At 43.9% G+C, this 18,760-nt stretch overlaps 2 protein-coding genes across 3 annotated transcripts; one reads left to right on the forward strand and one right to left on the reverse strand.

The window, feature by feature from the left end:
- Nucleotides 1-795: 795 nt before the first annotated feature.
- Nucleotides 796-6,970, reverse strand: wdcp (WD repeat and coiled coil containing). Its single transcript, XM_023800601.1, has 3 exons — nucleotides 4,584-6,970; nucleotides 3,190-3,310; nucleotides 796-1,818 (listed from the first exon to the last, which is right to left on the reverse strand). Exons 1-3 carry the CDS (start codon nucleotides 6,450-6,452, stop codon nucleotides 1,646-1,648), a joined length of 2,163 nt encoding a protein of 720 aa, XP_023656369.1. The 5' UTR covers nucleotides 6,453-6,970; the 3' UTR covers nucleotides 796-1,645.
- Nucleotides 6,971-8,442: 1,472 nt separating this feature from the next.
- fkbp1b (FKBP prolyl isomerase 1B) lies at nucleotides 8,443-16,882 on the forward strand. Of its 2 annotated transcripts, none has more exons than XM_023800566.2 (4): nucleotides 8,443-8,648; nucleotides 12,360-12,407; nucleotides 15,496-15,608; nucleotides 15,978-16,882. In XM_023800566.2, the coding sequence occupies exons 1-4, from the start codon at nucleotides 8,612-8,614 to the stop codon at nucleotides 16,104-16,106; spliced, it is 327 nt and encodes a 108-aa protein (XP_023656334.1). In that variant the 5' UTR covers nucleotides 8,443-8,611; the 3' UTR covers nucleotides 16,107-16,882. The 2 variants fall into 2 exon arrangements, with proteins under 2 accessions (XP_023656334.1, XP_023656339.1); XM_023800571.2 differs by lacking the exon at nucleotides 8,443-8,648 and adding an exon at nucleotides 8,821-8,957.
- The last annotated feature ends 1,878 nt before the right edge of the window (nucleotides 16,883-18,760 follow it).

The following is an 18,760-nucleotide window of genomic DNA, read 5'->3' on the forward strand; positions in this document are numbered from 1 at the left end:
GATTGAGTTTATTGTCCATCTGTCTATTTTCTATAAGCTCTTGCCCGGTGTCTGTCCTGCTTGGGCTGGAACGTATCCCAGTAGGTGAGGGGGGGGCACCTTAAACAGAAATGCCAGATGGGGGAGCACAGGCAACAGCAAGAGGGCAGGTTCGTTTTTCAACATACAGACGGAAACTACACACATAGAACCGCAACCATAAAGTGAACCTAAAACTGCACAGAAACACACAGACATATAGAAACAAAGGAGTTCACCTTTTACCTTGAAAAAGGTACAAGTACGAATGAAAAGAGAAATTTCACAATGAAATGCTGCCACCATCAGGTGACAAAGTAACATTAATCTTGACAGAACATGACATGAATCAGCAGTTGAACCAGAGTAACCTGCACATATCCCCTCTGAGTACTTTAGAACTTGGACTGCAGGTGAGTTTGTATGCGGACACATAACCAAGACGTCCCAAGGTGGGAGTTTGTGGCTCTGCGGCGGGATGTTTAACCTTTAAATGTATCAAAGCTATAAGATAAATATAACAACTGCCCGCTACTACAAGCCATTCCAGTGAGAAGCAGTAGAATATAATTGCTGGCATTTTTATATAGATTTTGTATATGTTTACACCTGCTGAAATGTGAGGATCTCACCAACTTTAACGGTAATTTTAAACAAGGTCAGAGCAGCTACGCTAATTATTCAGTAAAGAAATTTGGAATTAAATACTGGATTGTTGAACTTTATAGCAACACACATGAAGGATGTTTAATATGAGTGCCCTTGCATTTCAATATATTAAGTGAAACAAAATCATGCTTTTTATTTTCCATTTCCACAAGTATGAATGCAGACGGACTGGAATCCTCTAGTTTTCACACATATCCCATCATGCTCTCCTTTGAACAGACACACGCACGAGGAGGGAGGCTCAGGGTGTGAATGTGGAGGTAGGCGACCGTCCAGCACCTCTGCAGCATTTTTCAGGGAGTTACGAGTCCTGGTCTAGGGCCCAACGGGCATGTGGACGGGATACTGGGTGATCCCCAATGACTGGCACCAACCCAGTGAGCCACATCCGCCCCATAATGCAACAGAACACAGACGTGTCACATAAAAAGGTCAGTATGGTGACTTATACTACAGCTACATACATCGGTTTTAATATCCAGCTTTTATTATACTATGCAGACTTTATTTTAAAAAATATATCTACATGTATATTCAAATTACTGAATGGCTCTGGATGGTATTTCCATGATACAGGCTGTCAAGCTTTTTTCCATATAAAATATGATCTTCAAAAAATTAAACAGAAAAAGACAAATCATCAAAACTTAAACATATACCTAGTCAAAAGCATTTCCAAAAATAAACTATACAATGTCTTTAAAATATATATCTCAAATAAATTTTAATATAGTATAAAACAATGCCACTGTTTTGTCACCAAAGCAGGGATTTCTTGTAACAGATGCAAAATTCTTCGTACAGATGTTTAAATGAAGGAAGCTTCCTTTCTGTAACGAAAACCTTCTCAAACTGAAGGTTGCTAAAGATCAGTGTAACAGACTCAGTGAATTTACAAACCTTCAGTTGAAGCATAAAGTAAGCAGGTCCGGCTCTAGAGACCCACGCTTTACTGCACTCAAACGTCCAGCGATGAGCCACATGGATTCCCTGAGCGGGGCCCTTCGACGCTGCAGGGCAGCTCAGCTGGTGATTTAGGCTTTCCGTTGCGCACAGTGAGTTTGTCTTTGGGCTTGAAGGTGAGAGGCACAAACCCATAAGCGTCTGCCACAAGCACGATCCATGAATTACCTAAAAAATTAGCAAATTATATGGTCAACAATGATTTCTTTACTGCACGCATCTGAGTAATATTCAAATTATTTAGTATGGTTAAGATAAAAAATGTCAAAAAAGGTTCACATCAAATTTCGTGTTTAAAATGTGTCCCCCTTACATTTCCTATTTTTCCTTAATATCTGTGTGTCTCTCTGGGATTCCCTGTGTGTCCTGCTCTGCCTGATTGGTTTAGTAGTCTCCTGTGGAGCTGACCACCTTTATCCAGCGAGGATCCTTATAAATAGCATCACAAGCTGCTTTCAGTGTGAATCTTTAAAGCCCATCTTCCACCGTAATGCCCTCCTATTTTTTACCTTCCACATTCAGTGCCAAGCAGTGCTTCGCGGCTGTAGAGGATCTCTGAAGTTCACCACACAGACACAGCGCAACTGCCTTCGATTCATCCGGTTTTACCACCACCAGCCAATCAACAATACTAATGGTGCCTTCCATTTTGGCTGGGAAGTCGGAATTTCCGAGTTCCGAGTGAAATGTCAACTGGAACGCCCCCTGAAGTCGGAGTTTTGACTCAGAAAGACGGAAGAAGCTCTGCAGCCCCAACCGCAGAAATTAAGACGGCTGCACCCTTCATCAATAGAACTGAAAGCTGTCGTTATATACTGTATATTAGCACTTGTGTTTTATTTGTGTCTCATTAAATCAGTCATACACACAGTGCTGTCCAACCTCTATCTATGGACATGCTGCTACAGTGTTTGTATGCGCAAAATACTACATAATGTGTTACCATCTGATATTGCTAACAATGGTTAATGATGAACCTGGCTAGAAGCGGTATTGCTAAATGGCTTTCCGACTTTTTATACTGGAACGCAGTTAATTTGCGTGTAACGTCATTCCCAGCCCCAACTTCCGACCTCCAAGGTAAATGGAACACAACGTAACATCTACAGTTCTATGTCAGCCGCCAGCATTTCTGCACTAGATGATTGACGGCTCTTCCCGTCATGTCCAGTGTTTGTCTCAGAATCAAATTTTGTAGTGATTTGTGGCATAAACCAGTGCAAGCAACTTGCGACTAAGGCGTACATAGACTCTGAAAGCTCAAACTCGCAGAAATCCAGTTGTGCTGTAGGATTTGTCATTCAACTAGGACTTTCAGATGATACAAAAATGAGAGCCACGGTTCAATAAAACCCAGTCTGGCATGTTTCGGACAGTTTAGACCACAGAGATCAGCCATATTCATATTGAGCTCTTAAAGTACTCTGTCTGGACCTGTGAGGACCTAGAAATGAGGACATTATAATGCTTTCAAGTTCAATGACACTGATACCTATGATGCATACAAAGCCCTTGGGGTAATGCCAAACACAGGGTTACCGTTCATCATCTCCACCACGGTCAAGCTGAACAGGTCCTGGAGGACGCGCAGGCTGAGCTTTCCATCACAGAGCAGCACCTGCCTCTTCTCGTCAACAAAGACGTCCTCCGTAAGCTGCTTCTGCAGGGGCAGAACAAGGAAACAACTCACTGCCTTCCGCTGGAGAAGAGGCATGAACAAGTCCGAAAATGGAACTGGGTATATGTGAAGAAAGGTGCCAGCGTGTTTTTGGGAGAGGAAAATGGGAAAAGTCAGAGCAATTTTAGACCATACAATTTCACACTGAAAGCCTGATCGCATTTTACATTTTATTCATTTAGCAGATGCTTTTATTCAAAGGCTCCTGGAACGACTAAGGGGTAAACGGTCTCAAGGGCCCAATGGTGAAATCAGTCTGCCAACCAAGGTATTCGAACCGACGACCTTCCGACCATGGGCGCAGGGTCCTAATCCGCTAAGCCACACAACCTCAGTATTTCATCCAATTGGCTGACTCCAGAAGGCACAGAAAGGGGGACAGTGGTTTAACCTCCGTAAGCTGCAGGCAGTTAGAGTCAAGACTAGCCATGATCTCTCTACTCTGACAGGTGCTGCCAGGATTGCTGAACCACTCAAAAGGAAATAAGTGGCAGTAACAGGCACATTAAAATAAAAATAAAAAAAACGTAAAGACCTGCAGGCCTGGTCTACAGGAACTATAATTCTTAGTTCAGTATAAACATGTCATCAATAAGGCTTAATGTAACTGCTTTTGCATGTGACCTGACAGACCCATGTGAATTGGTGCAGAGGCACCGATAGAGGCATATATGTAATGAAACCTTTCTATGTTAAACTGGTCCTAAGTACGAGTATTTTTATTCAAGAATCGCTGCGTTGTTGTTACTGATTGGTACTCCGCATAATTATGCGACTGATTAATGCTATTTTAGCTGAAATTCTATATGACGCGGTTTTGTTTCAACTATTTTTAATAGGGTCTATTGCTTGAAATGTTTATGCAACACGGCTGTGGACAACCGAATGAAGACTGATAATAATTTAGAAAATTCTTTTGTTTCTTTTTTTTAGCACCAGAAACTGTCCTGGAGATCACAACAGGGTTAGCCAGTGTCCCTGGATCAAGTTAAAGGTCTTGCTAATGGGATGCATGCTGATATTACCTATCTGGTCACGGGATATGAACTCATGACATTTACTTGGGTAAAGACTCCTAATGTACTGAGCTGGTTATATCCTCTGTGTTTATTGCAGGCAAGCCGATTCAGGCTGAAAGCAGATGACCTTTGACAGGCTCCGTTGGCCTCACCAAAGCCTGGTCCCACCCTTCTGTTCTCAGCTGGACCCAAGATGGACCTGTCACATACTAATCGCTATACTTTTATGAAGGTACCTGAAAGGTGACACTGATGAATGGGGGCTCCAGTGCAGAAGGGTAGGCCCCCACCAGCTTCTTCTCATTCCGGGTAAGATCCTGAATTTCCAACAAGCACTGCTGTACTTCGTCAAACTTAGAAGATATGCTCTCTATGTTCCACTTGAGCTGCTCGGCTGGCCTCTCCCTTATCGGGCCACCACTATTGGGTGGAATGAGATGAGAGTTCAGCTTCTCCAGGGTTTTGAACCTGGGTGAGCATGGCCGCCCAGACTCCCTGCAGTTCTGGCCAGCCAGCCGGTGGGCAATATCCACGTTAAAGTCCTCTATGTTGAGGGACGACATGTTGGAGGTCACTCGGTCCGAAAAGTCAGTCAGACTCGTCAGCGGGTTCCAGTCAGTGCTCTTCACCTCCTCGACCAGCTTTTTCCGGTTTTTGGGTGGCTGGATCGCATACCCAGCAGGCAACACAAGATCCGTCAAGCCTGCATGCGCCTCCTTAGGAAAGCTCTCAGAGAACCTTCTGACCCCAGGCAAGCATGCACTCGAATCCTGACTGGGACTCGCTAAGCTGCCACTCTCTTCATTGACAAGCTCTCTAATCATGAGTCGGATGTTGTACTTGTCCGTATTTGAAGATGGTAAGAAAGTAGAATCGTTGGACTTTGGATTTCCTACCATGACCAACAGCGTGTTGTCGTCGAGGAAACACACGCCTTTGAGTCTGTCGTGCTTCTCCAACTGAACTTGCTGGATGTTGGGAATGGAAGAAGGAGTGACGCAGTACACCAGCACTATATTGCATGTGTTGGAGGCCACAGCCACGGTGCAGCCGCGCCTGTCAAATGCGATGATATCCGGGACCAAGATCCCTGGGATACTCACTTTCCGGGTTGTGGTTGCCTTTTGCTCATACCTCACCAGAATTAAATGGGACAAGTCCTGGCCAGACCCCGTTAAGTGGTCCCTGCGTCTCAAGTGAATGAGGGGACTTGGCTCTGAATTCCTGTGCCTTGAGAGAAGGTTTGTCAAGTCGATCGGTCCAGAAGATGGCAAGGAGATGCGACCCAGCTTCTCCAAGTCCACTGACCTCCTCCGAGAGTCAGAACTGGAGTCGTCACTCAGCACAAGGATGGGAGAGAAGGTGGGTGGGGACTCCGCCTCAGGGGGGACATCGAATGCCATACCAGCGTTAAGGCTGCAGATTTTGTCCAATGGGAGCTCGGTGGTAACAGCAACCTGCTGGCCTTCAGTAGACTCTATGGCACAGATGCTACCACCCACGTCGAAGACAGGACAGAACGAGCAGGCGAAGAGGGTCTTCTCGATGTCATTCCATATGTAGGAGTGCAGAGCGCTTCCAATCGCAACCACCAGCTGCGTACCGTCCTTGGTCCAGCAAGCACAGCGGATAAGGCCACCCTCCTTGATGGGCGCCTTCACCCTCCTGTTGTCCACCCTCACTGAGAACAGGACAGAGGCATCCCGCTTGGTGAGTACAGCCAGGACATCCATCTTTGGGTGCCACACGCAGCCCTGGGGGAGCAGGGGGAGCGGCTCACTTAGCTCACAGGTCTGCATGCACAGCAGCTTGTTCTGCTCCAGCGAGCTGAGCTGTAGCTGCCACACGCTAACATGCTTCTTGTGCTGAATGGCCAGGAGGGCGGGCGTCCCCGAGCAGCAGAGCGCCCCCCAGTACAGCCCCTGCACGTGCTCGAACTGCCCGATGACATTGGTGTCGCCGAACTTGGCCTGCCCGTCGGCAAAACAAAAAGAAGTAAGGCTAATCTGCCTGCCATCAGTCCAGGCTATTCCATGCACCGGATGAATGGCTTGATGGAGAGAGTTCAGACCTGTCCTCAGGAGTTTCACCTTTCCTAAGTCCATCCTATGGAAGGAGCCTCACGCATCAAATATGGGTTTAATCAAATCAGCGGCAGTTGAATCTCACTAACTTGTCCCTACGGTGATCACAGAGGCCAGTCTTCCCCGCGCTATGAAAAAGCAAAGCCTCTTTACTCTGCGTCTTGCGATGTTTAGTCCTTAATCCTATGGAGACGTTCAAGCCATTGCAGTGATTTTAGCAGATTACACTTAACTGACCTAACAATACACGTGCGCGTATTTTAGACTTAAGATACCGCTTTTATTTCTAAGTGGTGTCCATACAATTCAAAACACTCCATAAGCCTTATCCTGAGGCATATAGTCCATAGGGTATTCCAAAATCACCATTCATTGCCCCGGCTGGGTAAGTAGCCCATCTGCGCAGTAACACATCTTTTAAGGATGATTACGGACTGCTAGCATGCGCTGGTCCCACTGGACACCAGCTCCTAAAGTGCTGCGTGTAACAGTTTCAGTCATTACTTATAAATTCGAATTTATGATTAAAAGAATACACTTCTCACCCGAATTTTGTACTTCGTGCAATCTCGTATCAGTAGCCATTCGACCCACGCCGGATCGCCTTGTGCGTTTGACAAACTAAAGACCGGAAATGACGCTTTCTTCCATAATGTGGGAAACGTAGTTTTTTTAAACTTAATGATTATTTCATGACCGGACACCGGAGGGAGCTACTGCACTGTATACCCTTTATTGTGAATTACTTTGATTTATAAAGCGCTGTATACAGCTACGGCGCTGGTATTTCCAGATGTTTCAATTTAATAATAATGTAATTTGATACGCCGCCTTTCCATTCCTCTCATTTTGGAGGACTTTTGTAACACCAATTATTCGGGTCTCTCGTTTCATCATAATCGCGTTTTTACATATTTGATATCGATTTCTTTATACTCTATCCTCCCTGTCATCCACAGTATTAAATATAAACACTTTGAGACGTAATAGCGAGATGATGTTCGTTTAATAAGTAATATAAGGAGCGTGACTCCAGACAGTATCATGACTAAGGGGCACAGGATGCTCAATAGACGTCCACGTTTCCAATAACGTGTTTGGAATGTGGAGGTGCCACCATCCACCATGGTGGCACCTCCACCTCATGTCGTTCCATATTCTTCGTTCAGGAGTGGTATTCCCTCAGTGTGTAGACATCCACGTTTTTATCATGTGTGTTTTATCAAAAGTCGAACTCTGAGTCTATGAAGTCAGCTATATGGATGACCAGTCCTACATTCATAAAGAACAGATGCCAAAGTTTGGTTTGGGGCGTTTTTGTCTACGTTTTAATCAGGGCCGGCTCTTCCTTATCAAGGGCCCTAGGCAAAGCTGTACATGGGAGGCCCCCTACCAAGAAAACTGATTATCATTTCACTTCCTCGTAATTCGGGAGTACTGGGCAACGGCCAAAACTGCCTGGTTTAAATGTCCAAAGATCCTTTCATATAGCACGCATGGACTAAGCGGTTAATCCAAACGAAGAGAGGTTAAAAGCCGAGAGGCGACGCACACATTTCCATTATCGGTATGCTGTATATTTTTCCTTTTTCTCCATCCAAGGACGGTTGCACATAATTTACCCAAGACATAACGAAGACGTAACTTCAGAAGGATTCACACATTAATTCTTTTTTTAAAAGGCGCAGAGATGTGTAAACAGCACAGTTTCGGTGGTGTAGTGGTGCCTTTGCAGGTGGGGATACTGTTACACCGTAGAATTGCATACGCACCTCTCCTTTGCCTAATAAGCATTTCTGACCATTTCAGGTGGGTAGTATACTCCCTTTACCTGCGTATACCCACCACTACGCGTCTACCCGATGTGGGGCTCCGCATGCAGTGGGGACAGCGTATGCATTGCATTGCACTAGAACACTGTAGATTGTTCTAGACGCAGCATCATGGCGGGTCCCCGGCGCAAGCGTGCACAGTGGCGCCCATGGGAGGCCAGTCCCACCGCTAGGGGGCGGCTCATACACTCAAAGCGTCTGGCGTGTGTGGCTCAGGCTGCCCTGCCGCCGGGAGCTGGCCGGATACTGTGGCCCCGACCGCCGCAACATTTAGTAACATTTGTAACATTTGTAACATTTAGTAACATTTTTTAACGTTAATTTCTTCCGAAGCTCCGCGGTGCAGGGATGGGTGTGGAAATCGAGACGGTAGCTCCGGGAGACGGTGAGAAACAGCAGCCGGCGATTATTATTGTTTTCGCTCTTTTTAAATGTAAATGTAACGACGTCCCTGAAAATGCTGATGTGAGTGGAAACATCTGCGCGATAAAAAGTGCCCGTGTGTCGTTTATTTAGTAAATGAGCGCTGGTTATTTGGTTAATTGCGGTTATTAAAGCAGCGCGGCTGCCCGTCCGCCTACAAGGCGAAGCTGCGTTTTTACATCCATTTGACAGCTAGTTAACCAAGTATTTGCGCCGCTGGTTATTTTACCACTGCTTTCCCATTTCAAGCCTTCGCACAGCATTATACCCGGTATTTTTAATATTTCATTAATTAGCATATTGATTTGTCATCAAATGAAGGCTTCCTGTATATATGCTTAATTGATCCAAAGTGATTATGTAATTTGATGATTATTTACTCAAAGTTTCTATTGTTTTGATTGTAATTGTTTGTTTGTTTATCAGTAATCACCGTATTAATCCAGATTATTTTTTTTTACGTTTTGCTGTCCATCGGTGGACTGTGGTGGCGCAGGGGCTCCCCGTATAAGTATTTTTGCTAGCTGAACACTGAAACGGTATTTGCAACAACATTTGATTTACATTACGTTCCTGGCACAGTAAGTAAAGCCTATCTTTAAATGTGTGTGGGGGAAAAAAGAAACAGACAAGCAAGATGATATAATACGCGTGTAAATTGCTTTAGACATTGTATAATAAACACCGAGTGGTGTAATTTGGTGTGTAATTTAATGGACTTTGGCGGGGGGTCTGTTACGGCAAAGGACTGCATTGTGTTAGTTTGAGTGTAGCAGGATTATTTTTCCTCACTTGGTAATGAGATTTCAATCCATATGTTTCCTGATCATGGCAGACACTTGCGCCGTGGCCAAGTCAGCTATTTTTACAGTGGGGGGGGCAGGGTCCACATTTCTACCGATGCATCAGTCGTCGCTTGTGAGATTCAGATACAGTCCTAGTTTGTCTTCGCTACATCGATATAGGCTGCTTGTGATTGATTACTGCTATCTGATTTAAAAATATAACTTGTTACGGTACCAGTGCCATAGCATATGCTATGCACATGTACTGTGGCACAATGTCTTACGATATTTCCCTGGATTTGCCCTGTAGCAGTGATCAGGGGCCTGATCGCTGTTCTCTTAAGGGCCATTGGGATCGTTATATCGTCACTGCTTGAATTGTTAGACAGTTTCAGAGATGTGCCTAGTATGAATATTGTCCTTGAACCATTAAAAAACGAACAGAACATGGGCTGCTGTTAGTCTATATAATATCATATAAAACAGATTAGCGTACTATATTGGCATTACTGTAGATTTCTGAATAGTTTTTACTGTGATTATTGCTCTTTACCACCTGGCCTTATTCTGGGCATGGGGCTATGGCTCACAAATATCGAAATACACGAGATGTTTCTCATTATTGTCTACTAAAGCTGAGATTGGTTGGAGCTGTTCATAAAAGCAGGCTGTGGAATACATGTTTAATATATGTGGCTGTAGGCCCTGGATTTGGGATCCCAAATGCTTCTGGGTCGTCGTGTTTTCGCTTCCGTGTCGCAGGCCGATGCATGTATGTATATGTGATGCTAACTTAATGCGGCTGTTGTCCTCACCAGCCTTGAAGATTTCCCTGCTAACTGGGAGTGACACGGAAAGGCTCAGGCAAAGGAAAAATGGCAGAAGTGTCTTGACAGTATGTGGCTTTTATGGCTGAGCGCACGGGAAAATATTTAGCGGGTAATCGAGGAGTAACAGGAATCAGATTATGAAGAAAAAACGGTGGGGAATCGTAATAAAGAGAATAAAAATTGTAATCGTCAAAAAGGTTGCAAATTGATTCAGGCGTTAACCTTAAATTGTGTATTTTGGCACATCACTGTCATTGTGTGAATCTCCAGTGTGTGTTTGAGTAAATTCCTGCATTCTCCAGTGTCCTACGCTGTCCTCACTGCGGTTCAGACACTTGTGTTGTTTCTGGAGTTTGTTCTTACGCCCTATCCAGGCACACACGCTCTTATCATGGGATTTACATTCGCAGCTGACACACAGCCGGCCCAAATGTCAGTGCATGCTGAGTATCGTAGAACGCTGGAGCACTGTAGAGCTGGAATTGCGTCTAATGGTTGGCCACGGATTTTATTTTTAACCCTGATTTTTCCTGGGCCCTGCATTGGCTTTAGGGTTGCAAAGGGGTGGAAAATATCCAGAAACTGAATGGAAAGTTAAGATGGGGAATTTTGGAAATATTCCTAGTTCTAAACTTATAGGAATTTGCGGGAATGTGTAGGAGTTTAGCGATAAAATTCAATTTTGCAACCCTAATTGGCACAGTTTCTGAAAAAAAGTTTTCAGAATCAGCTAAATGGAAATGTATAATGCAATACGCAGAATTTTAGCAGGATATCAAAATGATTAGTATAATATAATGTCAGAATAATAGTATGTGTGGCAGGTACTGGTGAGTAGTGAAAATGCAGGAAGGAAAGAAGGGAGTTCAACGACAAGGTCTTAAGTGTTGGAAGGAAAAAACAAATCAATTATTAAACAGAAAATGGACACTGAGAGGAAGTAAGTTTTGCTGTCCTCGCTAACTCAAGGCGGGACACGGTACTCTAACATGGACAGAAAGACAGTTCATATTGACAGCATGCTCGTTGCCAGGCAACCGGTCACATTCAGAATCTAGTGCTTAAACCTCTGGTCCAGAATGGGCCTGCTGATTCCCATGGTGACGACATAGCTCAGTTTCATAGACTTCCTCTCTGTACAGGACTTTTGTAGAACTGGTTTGCATACAGTTTTGATTAGATATGACATGTTTACTTATCTTCAGGTTTTCTTGACGTGTGGTTTATGAAGGTTTGGACTCATCTCTCCTCTGCTTTTAAAGCTTGTAATGATATATAAAGGCGGGGCACTAGTGATTTTGGGCCCCGTGAAAGGATGTCGTACTGGGCCCCCATCGCAGACCAGTCCAATTACGGTCCAAATTTTTTTGGAATCGACCTAACCAACCCTCCCCCACAGCCCCCCTGAATATATAGTATTTATTTATCTATTTTTTTTAACCCACACACAAAAATGATGTAGCCATCATGTTTTAAATGAAGTCTGTACGGGTGACTTTTCATACTGTTTCCCTCCCCTCCGTGCTGTTTTTACCCCCCCAATTACCATATTAGTATGCAGATCCAGACTGCATGGCTCTGCTACATATGCAATAATAATGCAGTAATAATGTTAAGGTGATGCATGTGAGATTTGTCCGCTTCCACACTTTTGAGCCCTTTCATGTTAATATTAAGGATGGAATGGCGCTGTGCGTGCACGGGTCATGGTTAAAAGGGGAAAAAAAAGAGGCCTCCGATCAAATTAGGACAGATATTTAGGTGGCAGTTTTGCTGAACTAGCTAAAAATACTTCTAAGAGGGACGGTGGCGTATCAGAGGGATTCGTGGGAGTTTCAGGCCAGGACACAGTCCTAGATGTTTAAACCTCCAGACGCCAGAGAGCGGCGCTTTAACACCGCCTGGAAATGCATGCCGACGCCGTCCTTGAAGCCGACGGCCGAGAGCGTCTGTGTGAACATCATCAGCACCATACCCAGGAGCTCACAGCCACGGGGGGCCGAAGGCGGCCATCGAGTCATGTGACTAACGCTGGCCGCGTTTCTGTTTTCATTGCAGGGAGGACATTCCCGAAGAAGGGCCAGACATGCGTGGTGCACTACATAGGTAACAAAAAAAACTCGATCTAATAAACTTACTTTTGTCATTTTTTAAATTTTATTTATTTATGTTCTTAAATTCTTTACATGCCTTTTGTACATAGGAAAATTTTAGTGACACCATCCAGTCAGTAACATGTAAAACAATTAGACGGCAGAAAACCAAAGGGACACAGAATACAAATATACATGTAATGAAAATGTGAAAAGGCTGAAATAAAATATGGTTGATTTAAATTGCAATGTGTAGTATCACCCTGTCCCACTTTTTTTATTATTATTATTTTTTATTTATTTTTAAAAACTGCAATCGCAGTGGTATATTGTCCCTCCGAATTCCAGCCCCTAACTTCACTGCAATGTTTATTTCTTGTAAGTGACCTGGGGTTGCTGATTGCTGGTCTAGAGGCCTTTATGTGTGACCGTGCAAGTTTGTTTGCTCCCCTGCTGAGCCGTGGGTGTCGCCTGCGTTTTGTTCAGGGTTTGTGTGAATTTCTGAGCTCGGCACTGAGCCACCGGTCAGAGGAAGTCAGACACGCCTCCCCTCAGTTTACAGATGAAGATGTCGGTGCTTCTGAGGGACTGGCAGCCCGTCACGCTCATTTCCCCCCTTTTTGTCCTGGGTGGGGTCTCTTCAGTTGTGAGCCCAGGGACGGAAAACCTGACTAAGTGAATATCTTTGTCAACTTTACTGGTGGCTTTGATTGAAATGTCTCAGAGGTTTTGATTTTGTTTTGTTTATTCTTAAAGATTTTTCTCTTAGTGTGAAAAATGCCAATATCATGGTACGACAGTAATTATATAACTATTAATTGGATGCTAACATTGTCCAGAGATATACATGTTTTCTACAGCTTTCCAAATGGGTTTTTCTGGAGAATTGCCATCAGACTTGGTTCTCTTATGTGCAGCGTGTCAGTGTACAGGTCATCTATAGAAGTCCTACGTAGAATATACAGTATATATGCTTTCACATGCATGCTGTGAAGGCTGGAACGTGGACTCGACCCCATTCTCTCATTCGGCCTTGACCTCATGACAAAAATAACCATGAGCTCATATGAAAGGCCTAATTAAAGCAGAAGGCTTTTTTTTGAGAGCTCAGTGATTTTTCGTGCCCTTTTCCTTAATGCGGCGATCGTGTCAGCGCTTCAAATGCAAAAAAAAAAAACTAAACTAAACACCCAGTTGCTTCTTTTTTTCTGCATTTTGGCCTCTAAGATGTGAACTCAGAAAGACGAAAGGAGAAGATTTTAAACCGTGGTGGTGCGGAACCACTTCTGCAAAGCATTGTGAAAGTGAACGTGAAGCGAAAGTGAGTGCGGCAGACGTGTGTTTCAGCAAGAAGGGGGCTGATGAGTCAAACCGGAGCGTCTCTGTGATCCTGCAGCTGGGCCGGATGCGCAGCCACTCCTATATCAGGCCCCCCTTGCCCTATTAACTGGTGTTAATGTCCTGTCTGAGCTCCCACCCCTGGCTTCTCCCCAGGCTCTCTGTGCTTTTTGTCCTGCATGCTTTCTTTTTCCATAATAGCCCTTAAAGTAACTCCGAGTGAAGCGAAGTGTTTTTGTCTGGCAGCAGTAATCTTGTTGGGCGTTTTCACTCTTCATGTCCAAACAGTTACTGAAATTTCAAGTCATTATTGAAAGAAGAAACCCCCCCCCAAAGCTGAGCTGTGCCTTTAATGTGCATGTGGCTCTTGTATTGCTATTGAAGCTGCCCTTACTGGGCACCTATGTCTGTATTTAAGGTAAAATGTAAAGATGTTTTGAAAGGTAAGTGCAGGGTTGATTTCTAAGTAGTCTGTTTAAAAATGTGATGATATCTTACTCTTTGCACATTACGATCCCGTTCTTTACCCACCACACATGTGAATGATGTAGCCATCATGTTTTGAATGAAGTCTGTACGGGTGACTTCATACTGTTGCCCTCCCCTCCGTGCTGTTTTTACAGGGATAGAGACTCTCCCCCCCCGCCCCCCATTACCATATCAGTATGCAGCCTTATCTCTAAAGGCCCTTTTGCTTTTCTGGTGCTGACCCAGACTGCGTGGCTCTGCTCCACATACGCGCGTCCATATCGCCGATCGCTGTCTGCTTCCCCATCCACAGCTCTCCCGATACTGCCGGCTCCGGTGATTCCCCTGCCAGTGGCTATTTTCGGCCGAGTCCTGCAGACGGAATCTCTGACTAATTTTGGTCCCAGCTCTATAATTACACAAGTTATTCCTAATAACTGAATTGAGAAGAGTATGTAAATGTCGGTGTAGATGGAGGAGTAGGGGGTGAGCAGGGTTCGTAACCGATTGAGTTTCGTGTGAGGTCAGAGGGATGATTTAGCAGCATGGCCACTGGATGGGAGTGCTACAGTATGCTGGGGTAAAAATAGGGCTCGCTTGGCGCGGCCGCGTTCGTGGATATTTCCTGCGTCTCAAATTTGCGCCTGCTAGTCTTAAGAGACCGATTACAGTACGGGGTGGAGGACTAGCCAAACACTGGAGTATTAAAAAGAAAAACATACATTTCCACAGCATATAAGTGTGACACTCCTGTCTCTCCCGGATAAGAAACATGCACATACAGCACAACTATGAAATGAAATATTAGACTCACCAGGAATTTAATGATGTGGCAGGGAAAAAAAATATTATCTGAAGATACTTAACCGGAGGCAATATTTTTGTGAGTGCCAGATGGTTACAAAATCAAAAATCCTTTTCCCCTACTAAAAGTTCTGCGAGCAGTTTCTGACCTAACAGGGTGAAATCCGGTGTAAAACTGACGGGACAGGAAACACCAAAGGTGGCTCTTTGAGCAGCTTTCCTGTTCATTAAAGCATCACACACATCACCGTGATTTTAGCTTCTGATTGTATGTGTGTGTAGATTATACATACTGTATACATAAAGCTGTAATATTGTATAGCTTTACCACTTTTCACAGGGAAAAAACTTCAGCAAAAAAATACAATCACACAAACACAAATATCACACTTTATGTGTTGTTACTCCACTACATTGTAGCTGACCAATGGACCTTTTAAAAACCGAGAATAAATAACTTGTAATTTTTCTGTGATTCCTTGTTTTTCTAGGCATGCTGCAGAATGGAAAAAAGTTTGATTCCTCCAGGGACAGAAATAAGCCCTTCAAGTTCAAGATTGGCAAGCAGGAGGTGATCAAGGGCTGGGAGGAAGGAGTTGCACAGGTAAACAGCTGCATGTGCTGCTGGGGTGAATTTAAGCAGAGCATGAAGTGGGGCGAGTGGGTCAGACAGAGCAGGTAACGGAACCGGTGTTTGGGCCAGAGGAATTTCAAACAGCAGGTAACAGAAATAGGATTTGAGCTGGATAAATATCAGCAAAGGCAATGCTTATTGGATCAGGCGAAACTGTCAGTTCATCCTTTTTATCTCCTAAGAGGCTCATTTTAAAAGAATTAGATGAAATATATGCCATTAAGAAAATTTCCTGATGGGAATATGAGAATAATTTCCTGGTGTTGGTGCCAGAGCGTGTTCAGTTGTGTGATCTCAGCTCTCATGCCAGCTCCCCCGCTCTGCTCTCCTCCTGAACAGATGAGTCTGGGCCAAAGAGCGAAGATAACCTGCACGCCTGACATGGCCTACGGGGCCACGGGTCACCCGGGGGTCATCCCTCCCAACGCCACGCTCATATTCGACGTGGAACTCCTGAAGCTGGAGTGAGGACGACCCGCCCCCGAAGCCCCCCTCCTCCGTCCCAGCGACTCCGAACCTCACTATAGCATCTTAATTAAACCTCTCACTTATTTTCTGTTCTGCTTCATTGCCAACTGTATCGGTCAGATGCTTATCGATGCTTTAGTGACTTTACTTTTTCCCCAAACAAATTTGGCCTCCTTGGTTACATCATTAATATTTCCCAAATATAACTCCCCCTCCATTTTTACATTGTACATTTTTATTTAATAATAAATATGACAAACTTAAGTAAAAATAGAATATATAAAGGGTATAAACCACTGCCTTATGATGCTGTTAAAATAGAGGTAATACGTAAAAGGACAATATCGTGCATCTTAATGGGCATTAACAACTACTGTCTGCTTTAAAACTTGATAAAGAAATGTCCTCCAAGTGATGATAGTGATGAACTGCATCGCTGTCTTTTTATAAATCCCTGTTACGAATGTTTGTCGTTGCCACAGAACACAAAAGCAGAGGTGTGAGTGAGAGATGGCTTTACTTCTGATGATACTTGATAAACATGTAATAAAATTTATCATATGCCTATGCTGCGACCATAACGTCTGAAACATGTTCACACATCACACTCGTGACAATATTTTGAAAGCTTCCAGTGTCTGACAGGTCATCCGACAGCTCGATTGCAGCCTTTTCCATTTAGGATGTCATCTTTTACTTAATTTGACTTCATATTGTCTCTGTGTCATTTTATTTCATGATTTTTCATTTATTTCATTAAAATGTTGCTCTCTTTAGTTTGGTCGCTCTTGAGTCTGTTCACCTTTCTGGTTTTCATTTTTGTCCTAAGCATTGCTTCTAAATATGGATCAAACCCCATCAGCTACTCACTGATTTTTTTCAGCCTTAATGCTGGACAGAATTGCTATTATGGGGTGACGGCGAATATATTGAAAAGTCATGAAATTCATTTTGCGTCATGGCTTCAAGCACAATGCTAATTAAGTAAATGGCAAATAAACAGTAAATATCACATTTAATAATTATTTTCATCTTGATTTGGGTTTGAAATGCCCTGGAAAAGTATTCTGTTTTACACAGGTTTGAATGATTTCTCGATTGTAATGGCAGCTGGGGGTGGCTTGTGGGATATATTTTCAATGTGTATAGAAACCGTAAAGTAACTTGATGCCCGATCCCACCTTAATATTAATCACTTACGCAGAGGGACCGGAAACATTGAGCACTGGGCTGGAAGGAGTGTGTGACCATCTTGATTTTGTTTGCAGTAAAGACATACCCTCCTTAACTTAGTATTTTTCTTCTACATCCGGGGAGCCTTATTTATGGGTTGGTGTGTGATTAACAGGTTCACTCCAGGTACAATAAACAGATTAATAAGTGGAGTGTTCATTGGTAATTCGATTGGTATTACTGACTGCAACTTAACATGCAAAGCTGAACTGCTATACACAACAAATTTACAAGATCTAAAGAACAAAAACGTTCTTACTCTTAGTCTTACAATTAACAAAAGTAAAGGCGTCTGCTGCTGAGCCCCGTTGATATTTTTCTCCACACACCAAGGCTGCCAGTCTGCAGGATCCCACGCTGTGCTGGGCTGCGGTTCCCCGCAGACAGACCCTGCCCAGCCACAATCACCAAAGGGAAGTGGGCGTCGCCGATGTGCTCCGCCAGATTGCCATAAAGTAAACGCCACAATCATAAACACTGAACACAGTGTGCTCCATTGCAGGTTCCACAATTCTGGGTTAGCCTAAGTACCATGTCATTTTACATTTGAAATCAAGAAGAGTTGTTTGTAAAGCCTGAAATATATTTCTACTGCAAGTATGAGAGCAAGGATGGAAAAAAAATATCATTCCCATCAGATGGGTGACCATTTCCTGAAGATCATTTGCCAGTTATCAGGGACAATAGAGGGACAAGTAGCTCCTGGAAGATTCTGGGGCACAGCACTGTCGATTACTGCCCCCCTCCCACCCCCAAACAGTAAAATACATCTTGTCAGGGGGCCTGAATTTCTATAGCTACACCCCTGCCCATTAACTAGAGCAGTCCAACAGTTCTCTTTAAACCACATTGCACTGTACTTTCATACTAAAAACAAAGTCATAATTCTAGGCTACAAATGAATAGATAAATTATGTGACATTAAAGGCTATAAATGTTTATATTGTTTACATAAAGGCCATTTAAACAGCCCATAGATAACAACTCAGTACACTTTTCTTCCCATGAAATATGAACTTCATTTTTGTGCAGCCTTGTGCTGCCTGAGGCCCCCAAAGATGGATAATAATACTGATGAGTAGAGAGGATGCTGTTGGAACGTCTGACGTGTATCCCCCTGCACACGGGCCTCACCCGTCTCCCCCTCATCCTCACTCCTCCAACGCCCCACATCCTCAACAATTTCTATAATTATTGGATGGATCACCTGGAAACGTGCAAGCCCAAAAAAGTATTTCCCCACCACTTAGGTGATTAACTCTATTCCATTTGTAGCATGTCTTAATGCCCATGTCTTAATGCCCATGTCATAAAGTGCCATTTATATAATGTATATTCTTTATATGTCTGCATATTGGTGTGTGAGTGTGCCCTGTGATGGGTTGGTGCCCCATCCTGGATTGCCTTTTGCTCACAGCATC

The sequence above is a fragment of the Paramormyrops kingsleyae genome, chromosome 19, assembly GCF_048594095.1.
Source record: "Paramormyrops kingsleyae isolate MSU_618 chromosome 19, PKINGS_0.4, whole genome shotgun sequence".
In the NCBI taxonomy this organism is placed as follows: domain Eukaryota; kingdom Metazoa; phylum Chordata; class Actinopteri; order Osteoglossiformes; family Mormyridae; genus Paramormyrops; species Paramormyrops kingsleyae.